The 24,087-nt window shown below is 44.9% G+C and overlaps 1 protein-coding gene and 1 pseudogene across 1 annotated transcript in view; one reads left to right on the forward strand and one right to left on the reverse strand.

Moving 5' to 3' along the window:
- ARHGEF3 (Rho guanine nucleotide exchange factor 3) overlaps window positions 1–24,087 on the reverse strand; it is a 336,653-nt gene that overhangs the window by 219,004 nt on the left and 93,562 nt on the right. The window contains exon 2 of the mRNA XM_088472674.1: window positions 47–113. Within this exon, the coding sequence (XP_088328800.1) occupies window positions 47–113 (67 nt within the window). The remainder of the gene's footprint in view (window positions 1–46; window positions 114–24,087) is intronic.
- LOC148523732 (5S ribosomal RNA) lies at window positions 23,008–23,126 on the forward strand (annotated as a pseudogene).

A 24,087-nucleotide genomic window follows, 5' to 3' on the forward strand; every position in this document is an offset into this window, starting at 1 on the left:
TTCACATAAGCCATTAGCTGTACACCGAGAAATAATGAAATCTTACCCCTTTGAAGTTCCAGCCTTTAGGTGTAGGAAACAGGGAGAAGGAATTAGCCGGCTGCCATGTTGTCCTGCAGGGACATGAGAAAAACATGAGACATGAGAAAAACACAGTGTTTATTGTGTACCTGACAAGCACAGCTCACAGTCACTCACCTAATTCATGCTCACACTTGATATGGCCAATACACAAAGAAGCAATTTGGACTTCCTGACACTTTATATCTCAAGCAGCTTTTCTCCAGGTTTTGTAAACACGTGGCAGAAAATTAATGAGCTGGTAGTGGGGATGGCTGACACCGAATACTTGCTCACTAGTTGCTTGCAGATCCTGAGTGACTATACCAGAGTGAGGAGGTAAACAGCAGATCGTGTCAACGCCTCAAGGCCCATTTACTGCTTAATTGATGCGCGTAGCAAAACTCTCACAGGAGTTAGGGTTTAAATCGGCCATTTAATAACAGCTAATAAAACACTTGGAAGCCTAGTATATTTTCATGTGTCACAAATTTCGAGAACAACATATTTTGTTTCGAACGTCCATTAATACATTAGTAACACGAAGACAGAACTGCAGAATATATCGGCATCACAGAAGTATAATGAAGCTTGGACAACTAGACAAATTCAAAAAGTGTTATTAACAAAAAGGAAAAAAATTACTATAAAAACATGGTCATATTTGTAAATGGATTCTAAACGGTTTGTGAATTTGACTTTTGCAAACTTTTTTTTTTACATTTGTATTATAATTGTACTAAACAGTAATACATATAAGCAATTCATTTTTTATATTATATTGTATGCTTAAAATATTTTTTTTTCTTAAAAAAAAAAATAGCGCACACATAGGGCCTGATTGAGCAAGGATCGCTATTGCGATCGCAGCTACGATTACGTACACAGTACAACTGCGATAGTATGCTAATCCATTGCAATCGCTATGTCGTCGCTGCACTACATAAGGACGCCCACTTTACTTTACACACATCCGTAATGTTTAGCAAGACTGCGTAACCATCAGTACAATCGAGTACCATCGCAGCCTCTCACACACTTGCACAAGCCCTGACCTTACTCAGAAATTACTAACTTCATCGCACGCTATGAGTCCACAAGCTGCGTAGGGCATCGAAGTGGATAATTTATGCACGCTCCTGTAATGGCGTTTGAATGCACTGGCACGCCTGCGTTTCGCCAACCACCACCCCCAAACAGCACTTCCTGTCAATCACTCTGAGATGGGTCTGCGTAGTCACTGTGATCGCATGTGGTCGGTTCGTGCGCGCAATGCATACGCAGTACCCAACAATCGGATGATTGCGTGTATATTACCAATTGCGATCCTTGCTGAATCAGGCCCATATTCCACAGGGCTTTACAGAGAATATTTGCCCATTCAAATCAGTCCCAGCTGCGATGGGCATGACTCAGAGATGTACGCTAGCACCATTGCCGCTGCGATCCTGCACGCAGCTACTGTGCGAAAATATGAAAATGTTGCAGGCGCAAAAGAATGTACTGAGAAGCCCACCTACTGCTTTGCAACTCCAACCATCTGAGTACAAAGCGGGAGAGTTAGTAAGGGAGGATTGTGTTATTAATTGTGTGGTTATAAATGGAGAGCGCCAGAGTTTATTTACATTATTAAGCATATTTGGACATTTCTAAATGTCTTTTAATTGTAAAAAAAAAAAAAAGTACAACGTACAATATAAATGTCTATAGGCCTGATTCAAAGATGGATGCTTTTGCGCAGCTGTTGAGACTTTCTACGCAGCGGCTGTGCTCAAATATGCAAAAGCCACTGGAGGCGTCTTGTGTAAAAAGACCCACTGTAGGGTTTTACTGTCGCTGCCCCCTCCCCACCGCCAAACCTCTGCAGCATGTCATTTATGCAGCTGCGTAGGGGTGCACTGTGACTGCCTTGGCAAACACAGGTCTGCACATGAGCAGATCACCAAACATCGGAGATGTACGTAAACCATTGGGTCTGCGTACAACTCTGAATCAGGCCCTATGCTAACATCATAGATTATTATTAGTGCGTGGCATTTCCCAGGCTTTGACCAATCAGTGCGGCCACATTCATTCCTATGGAGAGTGCACGTGAGTGACTTCTCATTAGCTGTTGTGGCTGTGTGAGAAGCTGTCATGCTGACCTAAGTTATTGTTTTGCCAAGACCCGTGGAATGCCTTCGTGGCCCGGAGTCATCCCATTGAAGTGAGTGAGTAATAAATGGATAAAAACTCTCCACGGATTCCAGTAGCCTTATTTTTACTGGGAACCTGCAACCTATTACATTCACTCAGAACCGTAACTAGACTTTTTGGTGCCCTGTGACAGAAAGGGCATGGGCACCCCCACACACTTGTGACCAGAGCGCTCGCTCTGAATCAGGGCCCACCTCCATTAATATGGAGCGTCCTCCTGGACGCTCGTATAGCTGTGGGTCACCACCCACAGCATATACGAGCGTGCAAAAAGATGGTCGCAATGGTCTTGACCATCGCGACCATCGGAACTGCGAGTGAAAGCCTGAGGTTGGGTTTCTCTATCAGAGCCAAAATCACTCCCACTGACATCACTAGTGATGTCAGTGGGGCCGGCTTCAGACGGTAGGCGTTCCCTTGGGAACGCCTCCGTCTGGCAGGCACGCCCACCAAAGGGGGCGTGCTGTCAGTCACCATCGACAGCACGCCCCCTTTGATGAGACACTCCGAGCGAAGGAAAGTCCTTCGCTCGCCGGGTCTCGCGCATGCACACGACGGAGCTCCCTCCGTCGTGCGCATGCGCAGTGGGGAACATCGACCCACTTGCGAGCGTACTGCCGCTCACGAGTGGGTCTGAATGACCCCCTTTGCCTGGATCTCTGCAAGGTGTGTGCCTTCTAACTGGAGCCATGCAAAATGTCTTCTAATGGGGACTGTGTAGTCTTTGCAATATCAAAAAAGCTGTACTGAAATAGCAATCACACACACACGTATACAAACAATAAACAACAATAACACCAAATACACCATCAAGGGTTATAAACAAAATGTTAATTACCGTATATACTCGAGTATAAGCCGAGTTTTTCAGCACAAAAAATGTGCTGAAAAAGTACCCCCTCGGCTTATACTCGAGTCAAGTGTAGCGCTGACCGGACGGAGTTCGGTCAGCGCTACACACTGCCAAACACACAGCCGCCGGAGCCGGCAGCTGCGTGTTTGGTGTAATCTGTCAGACTCTCAGCGGCTGCTGCTGCTCCCACTGCGGGAGCCATCTTCCGGCTCCCGCAGTGGGTGATGGGAGACACGTCGTCATGACGACGTCTCTCCCATGCAAAGCGGTCGGAGGAGCGGACAGCGGCGGGACCAGGAGCGGGAGTTTAAGGTAAGTGTTTATTTATTTTTTATTCTTTTCACGTCTCTCTCTACTAGGGGGGGGGACTACAGGGGGCACTACCAGGGGTCGATGACTACAGGGGGCACTACCAGGGGGCACTACCAGGGGGCGATTACTACAGGGGGCACTACCAAGGGGCATTATCAGGGGGTGATTACTACAGGGGGCACTAAAAGGGGGGATTACCACTGGGGGAACTACAAGGGAGGGATTACTACAGGGGGCACTACCAGGGGGGGATTACTACAGGGGGGGATTACTACAGGGGGCACTAAAAGGGGGGATTACTACAGGGGGCACTAAAAAGGGGGATTACCACTGGGGGAACTACCAGGGGAGGATTACTACAGGGGGCACTACCAGTGGGGGATTACTACAGGGGGCACTAAAAGGGGGGATTACTACTGGGGGTACTACCAGGGGGGGATTACTACTGGAGGCACTGAAAGGGGGGATTACCACTGGGGGCACTACCAGGAGGGATTACTACTGGGGGCACAACCAGGGGGAATTACTACTGGGGGCACTACCAGCTGCTGCCATTTCCCACACTAGGCTTATACTCGAGTCAGAAAGTTTTCCCAGTTTTTTGGGGTAAAAGTAGGTACCTCGGCTTATATTCGGGTCGACTTATACTCGAGTATATACGGTATATATATTTTAGAACCGTACAATTGGAATTTGTCTCCATATCAGACTCTTTGTACCAATCAGTCCCTCCCTCCCAATCACCAAAGGATACATTTGTGGAGCAACAGTTTTTACACAGACTGAGCAGTTTGATGCAGACAATCTCTGCCAATATTAAATTAGCTACAATTAGTATGAAAGTCAGACTGGCAAACTGTCCAACTGGTTTCATTTAGTTACTCTAAAACTTTCCAGGGATTATTCCAGGTAAAATACAGCCCTGTTCTTAATCGATCTTTCTTACAATTTCAGTATCAATTTTATAAACTAGCCAATCTTTTAGGAGTCTATTTATCAGTATGAGTTTCTCCCACCAGTTAATCGCAGCAATAGACGCTCAGATGCCGAGCGTTATTGGCTGGCAGCAGTAGGGTAAGAGGCGTCTCTCTCTTACCGCTTTGGCAGCCAGTGTTGATAGCTCTGCACTTGCATGACTCAAATAGAATCTACAAATATGCTATATTGAAATAAAAGCATTTTTTTCTATTGATATCCAGTGCTATCACCCTCCTGAATTTCCTTGTTAAATAGGCTTCCCCATATTTTGAATGGGAAAACTTTTGTCAAAGAAGAACCAAAACATATTTACCATCGGGGTCAAGAGCCAGCTATCAAAAACACCTGTTTTTGCCAGAGAAAGCGTTTATCTCCTTTTTATAAATAAACCTGTACATGGGGTATTTCCCGAATTTATTTGACGGTCTGTGCAATGTGCCTGACAGAGGGATGTGTGGCTGCAAATGGGGTCAGTGCAATGTGTTATCCATATACATGCCTCAAAGCCACAAATATGTGAATAAATAAGGATACAAATGATACATGGATAAGAGGGTTTGTTTTTTTTAATAGAAAAAAAGCGCAATTTGCAAAATAAAAATACACTTACAGTACATCCGGAACGCTTCACTTTTTCCACATTTTGTTATGTTTCAGCCTTAATCCAAAATGGAATAAATTAATTTTTGTCCTCAAAATTCTACACACAATACCCCATAATGACAATGTGTAAAAAGTTTTTTTTGCAAATTTATTAAAAAAAAAAAATCAACTAAGAAATCACATATACATAAGTATTCACAACCTTTGCTCAATACTTTGTTGATGAACCTTTGGCAGCAATTACAGCCTCAAGTCTTTTTGAATATGATGCCACAAGCTTGGCACACCTATCTTTGGTCAGTTTCGCCCATTCCTCGTTGCAGTACCTCTCAAGCCCCATCAGGTTGGATGGGAAGCGTCGGTACAGAGCCATTTTCAGATCTCTCCAGAGATGTTCAATCGGATTCAAGTCTGGGCTCTGGCTGGGCCACTCAAGGACTTTTACAGAGTTGTCCTGAAGCCACTCCTTTGATATCTTGGCTGTGTGCTTAGGGTCGTCCTGCTGAAAGATGAACCATCGCCCCAGTCTGAGGTCAAGAGCGCTCTGGAGCAGGTTTTCATCCAGGATGTCTCTGTACATTACTGCATTCATCTTTCCCTCTATCCTGATTAGTCTCCCAGTTCCTGCCGCTGAAAAAAATCCCCAGAGCATTATGCTGCCACCACCATGCTTCACTGTAGAGATGGTATTGGCCTGGTGATGAGCGGTGCCTGGTTTGCTCCAAACATAATGCCTGGCATTCACGCCAAAGAGTTCAATCTTTACCAAAATACTCTCAGACCATTAGAGACAAACTCCAGGCGGGCTGCCATGTGCTTTTTACTAAGGAGTGGCTTCCGCACCGAAGAGCTCAGCAACACCAAATGACTCGGAAGACCACGGAAAACAACTGTGGTGGATGACAGAAGAATTATTTCCCTGGTGAAGAAAACCCCCTTCACAACAGTTGGCCAAATAAAGAACACTCTCCAGGAGGTAGGTGTATATGTGTCAAAGTCAACAATCAAGAGAAGACTTCACAAGAGTGAATATAGAGGGTTCACCACAAGATGTAAACCATTGGTGAGCCACAAAAACAGGAAGACCAGATTAGAGTTTGCCAAACAACATCTAAAAAAGCCATTACAGTTCTGGAACAACATCCTCTGGACAGATGAGACAAAGATCAACTTGTACCAGAGTGATGGGAAGAGAAGAGTATGGAGAAGAAAAGGAACTGCTCATGATCCAAAACATACCACCTCATGAGTGAAGCATGGTGGTGGTAGTGTCATGGCGTGGGCATGTATGGCTGCCAATGGAACTGGTTCCCTTGTATTTATTGATGATGTGACTGCTGACAAAAGCAGCAGAATGAATTCTGAAGTGTTTCGGCCAATATTATATGCTCATATTCAGTCAAATGCTTCAGAACTCATTGGACGGCGCTTCACAGTGCAGATGGACAATGACCCGAAGCATACTGCAAAAGCAACCAAAGAGTTTTTTAAGGCTAAAAAGTGGAATGTTATGCAATGGCCAAGTCAATCCCCTGACCTGAATCCGATTGAGCATGCATTTCACTTGAAGACAAAACTGAAGGGAAAATGCCCAAAGAACAAGCAGGAACTGAAGACATTTGCAGTAGAGGCCTGGCAGAGCATCACCTGGTGATGTCTATGCGTTCCAGACTTCAGGCTGTAATTGCCTGCAAAGGATTTGCAACAAAGTATTAAAAAGTAAAAGTTTGATTTAGGATTGTTTAGGTTGTCCCATTACTTTTGGCCCCTTAAAAAGTGGGAGGCACATATAGAAACCGTTGTAATTCCTACACCGTTCACCTGATTTGGATGTAATTAGCCTCAAATTCAATCTGAAAGTCTGCAGATAAAGCACATCTTGTTTGTTTCATTTCAAAGCCATTGTGGTGGTGAATAGAGGCCAAAATATGAAAATTCTGTCAATGTCCCAATATTTATGCACCGGACTATATATCCAAATAGTATAGCACAAATTCCCCTGCAAGGTTCCAGCATAAAAAGCTCTTCTAGTTGTAAGTAGAAGTACACTTAGGGCCTGATTCACAGATTTATGTTAATGAAATTGCACCCGCGATCTCTAGCGGTTCGCATTTGCGAAGATATGCCATTGTCTTCCAAAGCTTCCCCGAGCATGGGGACGCCAACAGCTGCCTTGCCATATCCATCCAATGACGTGCAACAGCGTAAACATCGACGTGGATCAGGCAGCCACGCCACTTCTAAGTGAAGTCTGACCTGTCTCAAACACTGCGTCTCTCCTGACACACTGAGAGCTCTCATGCTGCAAAGGAGATCCCAATGGCCAATTATGTACGCCCAGGAAACTGCATTTAAGAGGTCCCGACACGCCTGCGTTTACCTAGCCACCCCCCCGTTACCTCCCCCAAACGCTGACTACTTGTCATTCACTTTGCTAATTAATCCTCTGTGAGATTGTAAACGCAAAGCAATCGCTCAAACTGCGTAAATATGGGCATTGTGTAAATCTCTGAATCAGGCGCCTAGCCTCTGTAGGAACATGCATCTGGATGTGTGATTAGGAAAAATATACGAACCCCAGATTAGATAAAGTGCGGGTTTTTGAATTGGAGTTGCTGCCCATAGCAACTAATCAGATTCTACTAGTCATTTATCTAGCACCATCTAGAAGAGAATAGCTAGAATCTGATTCGTTGCTATGGGCAACATCTCCACTTCTAAAACCTGCACTTTAGTAAATATACCCTCCTGGAGTTTAATATGGAGAATATAGAGGAGATTTCTGACCTTTGTCCTCAATAAGGTGAAAGAGAAATATCAGAGCCATGCTCAGTCTAGGTAAAAAGGCTGTTAAGGTGATTAATGCACCGTGACCCCGTTCAGTGACAGGGAGAAGAATCCAGCCCTCCGGTGAGTGAGGCCATGAATGCAGGGACACGCTGCAGTAAATTAGGCCACTTTCCAGAGAGTGAGTCTCTATCAGACCAGGCAGTCAGCTCAGAGATTAATGGGACCACCTGGATAGTCGCTGACCATATCCAGATGTTTACATCTTGGACTTTATCCTGCTGTCTGTATATTTATTCTTTTATTTCATATTCATTAAACTATTCTGTGTCCCGAAATGTAAGAAACATTGTGAACTTATAAAACAACTTTAAAACAGTGTATTAGTCAAGTCTTTAAAGCTTCACAGTAATTCGCAGAAAATAAGTGCGGCCACATAAAAAACAAAATATACATAAAAAATATTAGTGTGTGGTCACACAATCATTGAGTCCCCACTTTCTATGAATGTATTGGTGATGATCAGCAGTGTTTAGTGAAAACATTTGTAGTGGTGAGCATAGGGCTCCGAAATGTCGCAGTTTTCCAAGGACAATCTCTTTTTTTTTTACCCCAAATATTTAAAGCTGGGTACACACTGACAAATATTGGATGATCAATTGATCAGTCAATGTACTCTGGTGGCCAAAATTGCAGACACATTTTGAAATTTGAATGTTAATCAACTTCGAATGCTTATAAAAACTGTTTCTCTTCATGCAGTGCAATGATTCATATATCAAATGAAAGGAAATTTAATGCTGAATTCAACACAATAAACAGAGGTCAAATATTTGCATTACAAGGGAAGTTATGCCATGAAAACCACACTTAGGGTGAAAATCCCTGTGTACTTATGATGTTACTGTCCTATCAGTATTTTGTTGGGTATCCTTTATTTTTCAAGACCACAGCACAGCGACGTGATCCAGGATTGTGGTGTTACGTGAAAATGGTCTTTCGTATGCAGCAATTGCGAGAGAAGTTGGTGGGAATGTGACAACATCAGGAGTATGAAAGTTTTGTTACGCTATCAGGAAACACAATCTATGTTCGATCACCCGTACACATGCAGCGGAAGCTGCTGGGAGGAGGTCGCGGCGCGACCCCCGGCCAGCGTGACCCACGGCTGCCTGGAAGATGATGGTCATTCAGTGTATATGAACGACCATCATCTACAGGTATATCTGCAGATCACTCCACCTGCTTTGCAGTGTGTACCCACCTTGATACACAAAAATTATTTTCCCATAATGTAATAGTTCTTTATGGTGCAGGTCCTATTAACTGAAGAGTCATCACCAATTCTTTGGCTTTACAGTGGGTATATTGAAAAATCATCACAAAAAATGGATAGAAAACCATCAGCCCTCATATGGCATGTAGGAGTTAAGTACACACAAACTTTCGTAACGCGTTTCACGTATGCAATGTCCGTATTGCATCCTTCTGTATGTCAGTATTGCATCCTTCTGTATTGCATGCCTTTGACCAGCAATACAGAAGGACTCAACACCGGCACTGTTGGTGGAGCGCAGCTCTACTACCACATCAGGATTTCATATCCTTTTAAAATACTGGCAAACACAAAGTCGTAGAAAGTCGGCAGTGCACCCGTGAAATGCGTTACAAACATTTATGCGTACTCACCTCCTACGTGCCATATGTGAGCTGATGGTTTCCTATCCAGTTTTTTATTTGCAATGAGTTTTCAGTAAACCTAAAGCCAATGAATTGGGAATGAATCTTCAATTAATAGGGCCTGCGCCATAAAAAAAACTATTACATTTGGACTTTATGAAAATGGTTCTGGACACCTCTTCCCTATTTATTGGACGAGCAGTCCCTTCAGTGAGAGGGCGCAAATCATTACCTTCAACTTATTTTCCCATAATGTAAGATCCTAATGTGTTTAAATTAAAAGGACAAGTGGGAGTTAGTTTCTATATTGTTTAACGTAGCTGAGACCTAGAAAGAAGTTTTTTATGATCAGAGAACACTTCAGCCAAAATGTGTGCCCTAGTTTTTTATTTAAAAAATGATGAGAGTCCTGGACATACTTGTCACTTTTACCCCCAGGAGATCCTAAAGAGGAAATCCAGGGTGCAAGTGTGGGCGGACTAGTGATGCCAGTCCAATCACACTCCCACTCATTTCATTGAGGAAATGTTTGGGAACCAGGCAGGTGATTTACTCTCTCGGGAGTTTGGAAAAACTCCATGAAATTCGGGATTCTCCATGACATCCCATGAGAGGAGGAAAGTATGGCTCTAGTAGGTGAGACTTAAAGTTAATCGTCCGTTCTACCCTGATCCACTTTCTATATAAACATGTTTTTTTTTTCTTTTAAAAAGATTATAGATATTTGATAACAACCAGAAAACTCACACTGAAAAACGGATGATTTATTCCTTACCGTATGAAGTGACTAGAGAAGTGCAAATATCTCTGCTTTTTCACCTAAGGCCATCTATGTATATGGAACAGCACAGACATACATATAAATCATACGAGCTAAAGGTCCTAGTTGCCAGAAGCTATGCGATTCATACTTACCCACTCTCCCAGGAAATCTGTGATACTCAAGAATTTCAGGGAGTTCACAAATTCTTGGACAAGCGGATCATCCCCCTGTATCCTGCCCACTTCCTGGTGCAATGGGCGGGACAGGGGAGCGATGATCATAGTAGCCCAACCCCCTCTGTACAGGGCCATTATGACACAATTTGCATTGTCCATCCTCCTGGCCATAGCTAAGTCGATCTCCCCTCCAGGATTTCCCGGGGGAGAGGTTAAGAAAATTAAGTAAAGGGGGTATGGCACATTATTAATCCAATATACTGTCTGAAAGTATAGTAGTTCCTATTAAAAAAAGCACAGATGTGTACCAAGGGGTGTAGTAGGTATTACCGGCGGTTCAAATCCCGACAGCGGAAGCCCGGCAGGGTTGAAGATCCCGAACGTCAAAAGGTAGGTATTAACTAACCCTATTCTACCCCCAAACCCTCCCTTAGGGGTGCCTAACCCTAACGTCCCCCCCCAAGTGCCTAACCCTCCTCTAAGTGCCTAAATCTAACCCCCCCTTCCCCGCAGTCTAACCCTAAGTCTCCCGGGGGGGGGGGTGCCTAACCCAAACCCCCCCCCCCTTCCCCTTGCCTAATCCTAACCTCCTGGGGGGTGCCTAAACCCTGAGTCCCCCCCTGGAGCCCCCTAACCTAACCCCCCCCTCAGCTTTCCGCGCCCGCTTACCTTTGATTGGTAAGCCGGGCGTCGGGCTCCCTGCGTGGGTTAATGACAGGTGTCAGTATTTTGACGCCTGTCAGTACCACGCCGGGATTAGAAAGTCGGGAAGCCGGCGGTCAGGATTTAGACCGTCGGCTTCCTGACTACATCCCGTACCAAGACTGGAGTAATAAAATAGGTATTATTATTATACCAGTTTCACACTCTATTTAAATAATCCATGTTTGCATAAAATAAGAAGATGGAATCGGTTCTCCCATCTCTATTCATTAGCATGATATTTAAAATCTACAGAAATACACATACCTATGTCTGATTTGTCATTTGTGGCTAATTTTGACATTTCAGTTTGACTTGCTGTCAGGCATCTCAAATAAAACAGTATGAATCACGCTTTGGTTAATGCTATCAGCGAATGCCTGGTACAAAGCCCAGCTGACAGCCAAATCCTCGGTTTTCAAAGAAAAAAAGTTGCTTTTGAAGTTCAAAGCTCGGCTTCATTTTGTTGCTGCAGAAGTGGCCGGGTCTCTAATTATAACATTTGAAATCATGCTCACAGGAACCTGAGCAGGGTTTTCCCACAAAAAGTGTCTTTTTGCCTATGCTTCAATCAGCAGCACTGATTGGGTTAAAATCTCAGGCTATTTTGTGCATTTCTCATCTGATGTGAACACTATCAAATATTTATTAATGTCAATAAGTATCTCAAAATAAGCAAGTACATTCTCTCTAATGACATTTAACAGATTTCCTTCAAAATGGGGAATGAAATGCTGGGTGGTCTTACCGTTTTGTGTACAACCACATTTGAAAACCGGCATCTGATTCAGCACATTGGGCAATAATCTTATAAACACAACACTCAGTAGTAAGCAGATATATGGGCCTGTCTCTTTACAAAGGTACTGTTGTGTTATTAAGTAACACAAGCGAACAAGTTGGATCAATATAGGAGTTTCCGCAGTTGTAAACTAAAAGGTCTTTGCTGAAATAAACTCAGCTGGTTTTTTTGGTACTTGCTTTGATCCCGCAATCACGTAATTGTAGGAGAAGAGGCTGAAACATGATCTGCACAGAGACAATAGAGAATACTGAAAGCCTAAATCTGAGCTTTCTATTACCAATGCTGCGTTATTATTGTGTTTATTGTGCGTTCACACAATGGGCCTAATTCAGAGATGTACGTAAACCCGATGGGTTTCGAATATCTCCGATGGTTAGAGATCTGCGCATATGTAGGATCTTTACTGCGCATGTGCAGGTCGCATTCTGTAGCCCTAAGCCGCAGCATGCCGTTTGGGGTCGGGGTGTTGCGCTGGGCGACATTCCCAAAAATGGTGGCGTGACGGAGTACCGAGGACAGCGTCTGAGTCTTCTGACACAGATTTACTGGCCACGGAAGCGTGAACAGCCCGGGCCTGAGTAACCGGAGGGTTACCCAGATGGACAATGTCCACGCAAGTGATCCGACGCTGCATCTTCACCGGAGCACCGGATCACCAGAGGCGGCAGGATGCATTGGTTTACAAAAGACGCCTCCTACAGCATTTCCATATTTCAGCACAGTAGCTGCGTCCAAAGACGCAGCTATTTATTATCTTTTATTTATATGGCGCCACAAGGGTTCTGCAGCATCTCACCAAGTACATAAACAATTGAGCAGAACTAGAGAACAGTGACTTACAGTACAAAACAATGCAGGACAAGTACATGGTATATAAACATGGCTGCAGCAGCGGCTATAACATTCAAATAAGTAGTACGGTGGCAGAAGTCAGGAGTAAGGTTCCGTAAGTAATAGTAAGGGAAGGAAAAGCACATGGGGAAGAGCTCACTGTACTACTATGTCCATCTCTGAATCAGACCCTATATCATCACATTTACATTATTAGCACTTATATTATTGTCATTATTATTACCAGTTATTTATATAGCGCACACATATTCCGCAGCGCTGTACAGAGAGACTATTTTGGCTATTCACATCAGTCCCTGCCCAATTGGGGCTTACATTCTATATTCCCTATCACATGCACACACACATAGAAAATAGGGTTCATTTTTGTTGGGAGTCAATTAACCTACCAGTATATTTTTTGGAGTGTGGGAGGAAACCGGAGCACCTGGAGGAAACCTACGCAAGCACAGGGAGAATATACAAACTCCACACAGGGCTGTGGTGGGATTCGAACCCACGACCTCAGTGCTATGAGGCAGTAATGCTAACCATTACACCGTCTGTGCTGCCCATTATATCCAGTACACTAGCTACTTGTGGAGGTATATACAGCACACATAATGGGGCTGATGCACACTCATTTTAGCAAACTGGGTGTTAATTTGCTCACAAAGAGCATGGAACAATAGTTTATTTCCACCCATATGCAGAGCGCTGCTAATGATGTGCACGCCTGTTACGACAAGTCTATAATCAGCTCGTATTTGCCCTGGGCATGCGCAGAGCTGGATCACACGAGATACGCTGAACAAGTGGCATAGCACTCACTCTGCTTAGCAATCATGTGTGAGTAATGCTGATGTATATCTACATACACACGGCAATGCTGCGGCACGCTGATGGCACTAGGACAACATATTCAAGCAGCGGTTCCGCATCTTCTACTATCTTATACATCTTCACTATTTATTTATGTAAACTGGAATTTACAGTTTGGCGCTGGCATAAAGGGAGAACTATAAAATTCCACTGTGACATTTAAAAGCTTCCCATGGTTTAAAAATAAAAACTGCAATAAACATTTTAATAAACATATTAAAATAGAAAATTGTCAACTTAATATAAAAAATAAATAACCAAAATTATCGAGTACACCAAGAGAGCTGGGAACTGGTGACATACACACAGGGCCGGTTCTAGACCTTTTGGAGCTCAGGCTAGAGTTCTCTTTGGTGCCTCCCCCCAACCCAAAAAATTGAAGAGGGTGTTCTTCTGCATTCGCCAAAGGCGCACACTCTCTAGAAAAGCGGGTGTGATTTTGTGGCACGCCCCCTGTTCATCATTCTAGGGGGCATGCCCAGCAGAAAGTGGATGCGCTGCTGCAGTGTCCTGCTGCTCCATCCCCTCCAGAGTTTGTACGTTATGCCACACAGAGTCCACTCACGTTATGCCACACAGTAGTACTCACATTATACCACACACAGTAATGTCCTTTATAACACATTATGCCACACACAGTAATGGCCTTTACACATTATGCCCCACACAGTAATGCTCCTTACCAAATATGCCACACTAAGTAATGCCCCTTACACATTAAGCCACACAGTAATGAATTACCGTCTGTAATGGAGGCGCCGCGGCGGGCAAGAACAGCTGGGTGCCGTCAGATTAGATGACTCTGGCGGGGTGACTGCGGCCTCACACTCAGGACCTCATTCAGAGCCTCTCGCAAAATGCGAGCGCTCGCTCTGAATGAGGGCGGCCGCTTCTCTTTAATGAACTGGCCTTCTGGCCACTCACTAAGCTGTGGGTGACCACCCACAGCTTTAGCGAGCGGCCAGGTTGATGGTCGCGACGGTCAAGACCATCACAACCATCAGGGCTTGTGACGAGACCCTTGTGGTAGGGTCTCGTCTGCCGCAAGCCACAGTGAGCTTTCGGCTCTAATAGAGCCGGAAGCTCATCACTGACATCACGAGTGATGTCAGTGGGCCGCCCCCAAACAGCAGGCGTTCCTTCGGGAACGCCTGTTTGGCCAGCCACCCCCCTACCCCGCCTACAAAACAGTGCGAGCTGTCGATCACCATCGACAGCCGCCCCTTTTGTAGTGAGCCCCGGAGCGAGAGAATTTCTCTCTCGCTCCGGGGCTTGCGCACGCGCAGTGTGGCCGCTGCGCGTGTGCAGGGCCTCAAAATTGACCCGCCTGCGAGCGCTCAGTGCTTAAGAGCGGGTCTGAATGTGACCCTCAGACTGCAGTGCCCCAGGAATAGCCCTGCTTGCCCGCCTCTAAAACTACCACTGCATGCACATGGCCAGTGGAGAAAGTTTCTACGATTTTCGGTACCTTTTCTTGCCAGGTGGCCTCTGTAAGCTGCCTGATTATGCAGTCAAAACCATGATAAAGAGGCAGAGAATGAGCAGATGGGCAGTCAGTGGGCTTATTTAATGTAGAAAATAATGAGTATAAAGTAAAAATACAAGCCTGAAAAGAGATATTCTGGGACTGATTCAAAGTAGCAGCACAGCGGATGAATCTCTGATGTTTCACGCTGCACATGCTCACAAGGTTGAATGAGGCTTTAGTTACGCATCCCTTCGGATTTGCAGGGCTATTCAGAGTAGCACAGAAGTCAGACTGTAACATCAACAGGGCTTTTGCACTTGGCATCATTTTGCCATGGGTGTGTAGTTGGAACTATGACCTAATCATGCAATTTCAGATAGCTCTCTTTCACCCAGGATAGGGTTGGTGAAAATATTCCAAAAATATACTGGTAGGTTATTTGGCTCCCAACAAGAATTAACCCTAGTGTGTCAGTGTGTACGTGTACATGTGGTAGGGAACATAGATTGTAAGCTCTACTGGGGCAAATTGCCAAATATTCTCTGTACAGCACTACGGAATATGTGTGGGCTACATAAATAACTGGTAATAAATAAATAAATATGCATAGATAGTGATGATGCTCTCAGAAGTGGTTATATAGGGGCAGTGCAGCCACATAGATCCGGTGACTCTGACTATGGAGGTTATTTACGCATAAAGACATAGGGCTTGATTCTGAGGTGCATGCTGACATGGTTGCGTCTTTTTCAGCCACCGAGTCTACTGAAGTACCCACTGGCAGTGGCACCATTCCATATCGTTGTTTATTTAGACGCACCATCGATGCACCATCCGTCACAACATCAAAGCTTGCACCAGACCTATGGAAGATGCAATAGTGCAGTCTGAACATTGTACTGCGTCTTTAGACGCAGTCGCAGTCAGCAACATGCCCGCGCTTGGCTAGCCACCCCATGTTACCTCCCAGGAACGCTCACTGAAATTCCCAACTCTTGCATCCAAAATCGTACAGGGTCTTCCAGCCATAGGCATATTTATAATGGGTGCAGGGAGTGCAATGCACACGGGCCCCTGGGGTCTCTGCACCACACATCCTGTACCCAAAGTATACTTCGCTCCAGCCAGCGAGTCCCTCCTCCTCCGTGGTACCATCTTCCCAGTGATATTTTTGGGAAGATAGTCTTTGCTGTCACTGTGTAGCACTATCACAGAGAAGACAGTGCTGCGGAGTAGGAGGCACCAGCTTCCTGGATCAAGGTGTCTGGTTGGGGGACATCTGCTCATATGAGGGGGCCCGCCTCACACGGCCCCCTTTGGCGTTAATACGACCCTGCTACCAGCGGTAACCACAGGGACACATGCGCAGTGCGGCTCGGATGGATGTGCAGACTGAAAACATTGGCTGCTTCCATCCGGCATCGCCACTGCACCGACTTCTGAATCAGGCCCAAAATGTGATGCACCCTATAGCCGCCAGAAATTAAGTTCATTATCCAATTTGAATTAAATCAATAAAAGCTAATTACTGATTGACTGGATGCTAAAAGCACATCTGCACTCCGCCAGCATTAGACGCCATGAGGGTTTTTATTTTATTAATAAGTACTTTTCTGTACAGTCGTTCTGATTCAGGGATGGACGCAAGTGGTGTATGTGCTGCGTCTTCGCTAGCAGCGGATATGATAAGGTATGCACATGCTGGAGGTGCTGGCTTTACTAATGAGACGCCCACTTCCATCTGCTCAGATCCACCATCGGCAACATTGCGCAGACCATCGGGCATCTGAATGACCCTAAGGTTACATAGAATGTCCACCGCTACTAAACCGCTGAGGCCAGTGAATCTGCATCGGAAGATGCAGTCGCTGGCTTCGGCACCCTCAAAAACGGTAGGGGGGGGGGCAAGTCTCCTTTTTCTTAAATACTTTCCCATCCATGTCCCCAAATGGCTGCAGCCTGTCAATCAGCGGACGTCTGCGGCTGCACTGTGTCCGGTGACACAGGACCAGATCTGCACATGCGCAGTGCGACTCTTGCGCAGGAAGATCTAAAAACATTGGTCAGTGGTAACCAAATCTATTTAGTGACCACCTGTGAATCTGCCCCAGGGTCCCTATATTGCTCTCACACCCACCTAAGGGTACAGTGCTGACTTTTGTCCTGCTTTTAATGCTCGGGGCACAACTGACAAGTGGCAAAGGGAGCCTGAGCGATGCGTATTGCTGGCAAATAGTTTTGGTGACTGGATATGTAAAATGCAGTAAGAGGATTTAGAGCAAAATTCAGCTTACATCAACCAAGAAAGAAGATGAAAGATGAATGCTTTGCGGACAGGGTGCTGCCCAGTGCTGAGAAACAAACACAACTATATGGATCCCTGATTTAGAGCAGACTGAACCCGGCCGCCCAGCTTAAACTTAGCTTTAGACATACATTCCTAGCAAGTACTCAGACGAATGATGTGCTTTGATACACTGCCAGGCCTTTATTATCTGTTCTCAAGGTTTTTATATTCAAATTCTGACTCTTTTTTTTTTTTTTCATCGACTCGCCAAGTAAATAAAAGTCAGGAGGTTACTTTTTTTCATTCGGAAATGACAGAAAGCTCCAGTAGAGCTGTAAAGCATCAGGTATGTATAGGAGAAGAATAATGACAATGTATACATTGACAGCGGGATTGGCAAGTTCTTAGTGCTGCACAAACTTCCCGTTTCTCAAAGTGTAACACAATTTACCTATCCACTGGGGTCAATTCCAGTAAATGCGCTGTAACCTGCAATGTCCAGTAGGGACCACCATATGTTTGGTAAGCACGTCACCCATACATTTGGCGGCTCCTCCACAACCCATGAGGGTGCGAGATAAAATGCAGTGGAGATGATAGATGCCATTGTCGGAATTCAGGTGTACATCACCCTTAAATCTCATCTGACTGAATCGTTCCCACTGATTCAAACACATACTGCAAATTATTAGCATTAACATTACCAGGCAGTGTCTTGGGCTCATTTGCGGGAGAGTGGGTACAATGTCAGTGATGGCATGGGCACAGTTGCGCATATGACGGTATGTAAATGATGGCATCTGAGGGGGGTACAGATGGAATGTGAAAGCACAGTAGTCACTGTGGGCATATGGTTGTGCAGTGGGGATGTAGTCAGCATCCCGGTGTGCAGGATGCTGATGGTCAAAATACCGGTGCCGGAATCCCGACAGCATCGGTATCCCGGCTCCAGTATCCCGACCACCGGCATCCCAAAAGTAAGTATCGGGGGTTAGGTTTAGGCAATAGAGGGAGGGTTAGGCACTAAGGGAGGAGGGCTAGGTTTAGGGTGTGGGAACGGAGAGGTTAAGTTCAGGCACTAGGGTGGGGTTAGGGTTAGGCACCAAAGAGGGAGGGTTAGGGGTAAGGGTTAGCATTAGGGACCTTATCTTGTAGTGATGGGATTCTGACTATCGGGATGCCGCTGTTGGTGTTCTGACCAGCGGTCGGGATCCTATACCCAACCCGTGCAGTAATGGCAAGTGGAGGGCAGTGTCATGGTAGACATGTGGGGGCAGAGCGGGTGATGGCAGTGTGGTGGGCACCAGCAGTCGCTATGTTATTAATACTTCATGGGTCTGTTTAATGGTTTTGATATGGGGGAAACTTCACAAATCTGTGTATAATTTATATTTAGAAACTTACAATTACAGAGAACACTGAGAACCAGGACAGTATCCTTAAGAGAATATTTTACTTCACATAAAATATTTAAAATATGGAAGTCTGGAAAATGTGAATTGCTTATGAAAACAGAGACTTCCCGCTAAGTTTTTATTCGTGGTTATATTTTCTTTTCCTACAATATTTATATTTTCAGGAAACAGACCAAACAATGTCTACTATTCTCAAACATCGGACAACCTGATAGTGAAGTCTAATCTCTTTATATATAGCAAGTCTCAGAGCTCTGTTGTTAGCTTAGCTAAAACATTACATAACAACTGAGACTTTGTTGAATAACAGTGAAAAAGGTGATTTATAAATAATTGTGTCGTTCCTAGTATAATGGTGTAGAGGCACTGGGGGCCTGATCCAGACCCAGACGCTAAGCCGCGGGCGATTGTTGCCCGTCTGAACATGCGTATGCGGCAAAATACACATGCGCGAACCAGTCACTGCGTTCTGGAATCGTGCGCTCGTAGTACACAGACTGGACGCTACTTTGAGTGACAGCCGTTTGTGGGTGGTAACAGGGGAATGTGCTTGTGAAAAGGGGAGTGGTGCTGCGAATGCAGGCGTTACTGGACGTCAAAGCATAGTTTTATGGGTGTGCATAATTAGCATGGATGCATCATTGTACACGTCACCTGGTTGTATTTCAGCCTGCAGTGATCGCAGTGTTTGCGGCTGGGTAGGGTCGACCTCAAGGGCTGCGTGCTGCTCTGATGGCTCTCGATGGTTCTGATTAATCATACACTTCCTGGAGATGACGTGTGTTAAGAAAGAAAAGTGGGCGTCTTTATACTCCGGCCTGCGCTCACTCTGCCGTCGCTCTCTAAGACATAGAGGGCGTCCTTACACCAGACAGTGCGATTGCAGAATTTGCATACCCGGCCCCTTTTTGGTTGCGAGAGAGCGCAGCTTAGCGTCCGGGTCTGAATCGTCCCCTCTGTTTCCTTTGAAGGCCTCATGTTTTACTATGACTATTTTTTTTTTACAATTAAGCTATTTACATAGATAAAGGAGGTAAAATAAGTCTGCCATTTCAGCCATTGCTGCAAACACATGTAATTGTTGATCTAAACTAATATAATAAGAACAGTGCATCTGTCTGTTTCTTCCACGTTGGTGCAAAAACTACTGAGCTGATTTTCAGGAAAACTGCATCATATTGTAGTGGAAACTCATAGAAATAACCTGCTCTTTGTTTCATCTTTATCTGTCATGGTAAAACTGAGCAATAACAAAAGCAAAATGTATTGACATCATCAATGTAAGAAATAGCTGTGGCACCATGCGCATGGCCAGTAAGGGGCGCGGGGAGAGGTGCTTTATGCCCATGTTCACTGGTATAGGATAGGATACATAGTCTGGGCACAAGGCACACAGTGACATTGGTGTGAGTGGTGGGTGAATAGGATAGGCTAGATAGCAGTCTCTGCACAGGACACACAGTGACATTGGTATGAGTGGTGGGTGAATAGGATAGGCTACATAGCAGTCTGTGCACAGGGCACACAGTGACATTGGTGTGAGTGGTGGGTGAATAGGAGGCTACGTAGCAGTCTGTGCACAGGGCACACAGTGACATTGGTGTGAGTGGTGGGCGAATAGGTAGGCTACATAGCAGTCTGTGCACAGGACACACAGTGACATTGGTGTGAGTGGTGGATGAATAGGATAGGATACATAGCAGTCTGTGCACAGGGCACACAGTGACATTGGTGTGAGTGGTGGGTAAATAGGATAGGCTACATAACAGTCTGTGCACAGGGCACACAGTGACATTGGTGTGAGTGGTGGGTGAATAGGATAGGCTACATAGCAGTCTGTGCACAGGGCACACAGTGACATTGGTTTGAGTGGTGGGTGAATAGGACAGGCTACATAGCAGTCTGTGCACAGGGCACACAGTGACATTGGTGTGAGTGGTGGGTGAATAGGATAGGCTACATAGCAGTCTGTGCACAGGGCACACAGTGACATTGGTGTGAGTGGTGGGTGAATAGGTAGGCTACATAGCAGTCTGTGCACAGGACACACAGTGACATTGGTGTGAGTGGTGGATGAATAGGATAGGATACATAGCAGTCTGTGCACAGGGCACATAGTGACATTGGTGTGAGTGGTGGATGAATAGGATAGGATACATAGCAGTCTGTGCACAGGGCACACAGTGACATTGGTGTGAGTGGTGGGTGAAGGTGCTGCCACCAGTCTGTATAGCGCTGCTGGTTACATGGGCCACTCCCGGGACAGGGTCTCTATACAAAGCAAAAGAACTATAACACCACAAATAAAATAAATAAATATGGCAGCATGTGGAGAACATCTTTTAAATAATTTTGTGTCTCAGACGAGCTGTGCAAACATTCAAGCAAAGGTAAAGGTCTTTTCTGCAACTAATAAAAATATGTTTTTTTTTTCCAGTTTATTGCTACTTCATAAGATAATACACATGGGCCCTCATTCAGAGCCGTTCGCTATTTGCGGTCGTTCGTTTAAAAACAAGGGGTGGCTATTCAAATGATCCGTACGCACATTGCAGTCTGTTCACACCTCTAAGTCTGAACGAACGAGCAAAACATACGCTCGTTTATTTGTTAAAAACGCCCCCTGGCCGCTCGCACCATACGTCATGTCCGCTATTTATTAGATTAATCGAGTACATCGACCAGCGTATGAACTGCTCGCTATTCTTGTGGTTGGTGTTTGCTACCACAAATTTGCGAGCAGTTCTGGCTATAAAATAACCCAGTGACGTGGTCAATGACGCTGCTGTTTTAAATATACACACCCATAAAACGCCCGTTTTGACCTTTAAGCACGCCTGCGTTCGGATCTCCACTCCCCATTTTCAAGCACCTTCCCCTGTTACCACCCACATACGCCTCATTCTGTCACTCAAAATAGCAGGCACTCGCTATATAGCGTACAAACGATTTTCGGCCGCACTGACTGGTGCGCGCATGCGTACTAAAAACCGTACGCATGCGCAGATGTGCAAACATCGCTCGGAACGAGCGTACTGCCGCTAACGAGCGGCTCTGAATGAGGGCCATGGTTCATTACAACAAGGTTCATTACAACAATTGTCTTCGCTAGCTAAGCCTAGAAATAACAATAAAACAACAGTGACCTCTGCAGGCTAAACAAAAACATTTTGTAGCAAAAAAAAGGAGGGAGGGTGCAGCAGAGACCCTTGTATTGTCAATGAGATGTTTCTAACCAACCATGTTGCATCTTATTACTTAAATTATAACATAGCACGTTGTTGGTGGTGCTCCCAAAGCCCAAAATATTACATGTACACAAAAAAAGAAACAAGAAGGGTTTGTTGTTGGGGCACTCTTAAGTCAAAATTAGTAAAATATAACCTTTAATGGAAATTATTACAATTCTACAGATCTCCTTGCTAAACCAGAATATATAGATATGGCAAAATATTCAAAGTTGTTTTTGTCTGATTTGGGCCCTCATTCAGAGCCGTACGCTCTGAGCAGAGCGCACGCTCTGAATGAGGGCCGTCCTCCATAACTATGGAGCGTCCTCCTCCTGGACGCTCGTATAGCTGTGGGTCACCACCCACAGCCTATACGAGCGTGCAGTTTGATGGCCGCGATGGTCTTGACCATCGCGACCATCGAAACTGCGAGCCGGAGCCTGCGGTTGAGGTTTTCAACCGCAAGGCCCGGAGTGATTTTGGCTCTATCAATCAACATCGACAGCACGCCCCCTTTGATCAGACACAACGAGCGAAGGAAAGTCCTTCGCTCGTCGCGTCTGGCGCATGCGCACGACGGAGCTCCCTCCTTCGTGACATGCTCAGTGCAGAACATCGACCCACTTGCGAGCGGACAGCCGCTCGCGAGTGGGTCTGAATCAGGCCCTTAAGTCTGTAGTGACACAGACAAATACGTATTAGCGGATTAATATTACTTACATCCGCATAAGGTTATTCCGCTGCATTACACGGATTTGGTAAAATGATATGCAATAATGAACTGCACAATATCAGACTGTACGTATGTGATATCTTGACCATAATATATGTACCCTGTGAAACAATTAATACGCTTGTGCAATACTTTTTTGAACTCTGTATCATTCATTTAAACAAAGCGGACTCCTCATTCGAGTTAGTCCTACAAAACACCATTGCTACGTGTACACCAGGGCACCCAGACTCTCTCGAATTATATACCTACAGCCACACCATGCTGGATGTGCCCAATCTCGTTTCATCTTGGAAGCTATACAGTATTGGGCCTGGTCAGTACTTGGATGGGTGACCACCTCGGAATACCAGCTGCTGTAGGTGGGGTTATATAAGAGGCGGATTGGGACAGAGTGATAACACAGCAGAGTGTTCATATGGTAACACGTGATACTGTGCCAATCTCAGGGTCACTATGGGCATCATCCTCCTGCATGACTGCTATATGTTATGAATAAGACAATCTCATTATAAGTGTGCAGGGGACCGATTACCCCGAGTAACTTCTAATATTCTGAATATTTCGCCATATCCATAGATTCTGGTTTAGCAAGGAGATCTGTAGAATTGTAATAATTTCCATTAAAGGTTACAGTATATTTACTAATTTTGACTTTAGAGTGCCCCAACAACAAGCCCTTCTTGTTTCTGTTTTTATAAACAAATGCATTTTAAGAAAAACAACTGTTAATGTTGATGATTTTTCTTTCAAGGCAGTAAAAAAAAATCACATATTGCTGCAGTTTATCAGTAAAATATCACTTTGCTTGGATCCGTCCCATCGCATTTGCCTGTACAGTGCAACTGAAAGCCCAGATTTGGGCTTAAATGAACAGTAATCATTAAAAATAAATATATGCATTTATTTTTCTTAAACCATTGAATAACGAAAATAAATTATTTTCATTTGTTATAACTATGATGACATGGCAATAACAGAATAAATATTGAGGTGGTACATGTATTATTTGTTTATATTATTTATATACCCTTTACACTGTAAGCTCTCACGAGCAGGGCCCTCTTCCCTCTCTTCATAGAGCAGACACAAAACACATTCTGTGGCTGAAAGAGACAGACAGACAGCCTGCTGCACAGACACATGTAACCTTGATACTATCCACCAATCTGCAAGACCATCGTATAGTGTGTGCCCCCAATTCGTTGGTTTCCCCAGTCATTTATTGCATCGTCCCATTGGATATTCTGCACGTCCAATGAGGCAAGTCCACAGACTTTGTGGTGTTGTTACATGAAGCAAGTAACAAACGACAGATCGTGTAGT

The sequence above is a fragment of the Taudactylus pleione genome, unplaced genomic scaffold (assembly GCF_031769625.1).
Source record: "Taudactylus pleione unplaced genomic scaffold, aTauple2 ptg000128l, whole genome shotgun sequence".
NCBI lineage: Eukaryota > Metazoa > Chordata > Amphibia > Anura > Myobatrachidae > Taudactylus > Taudactylus pleione.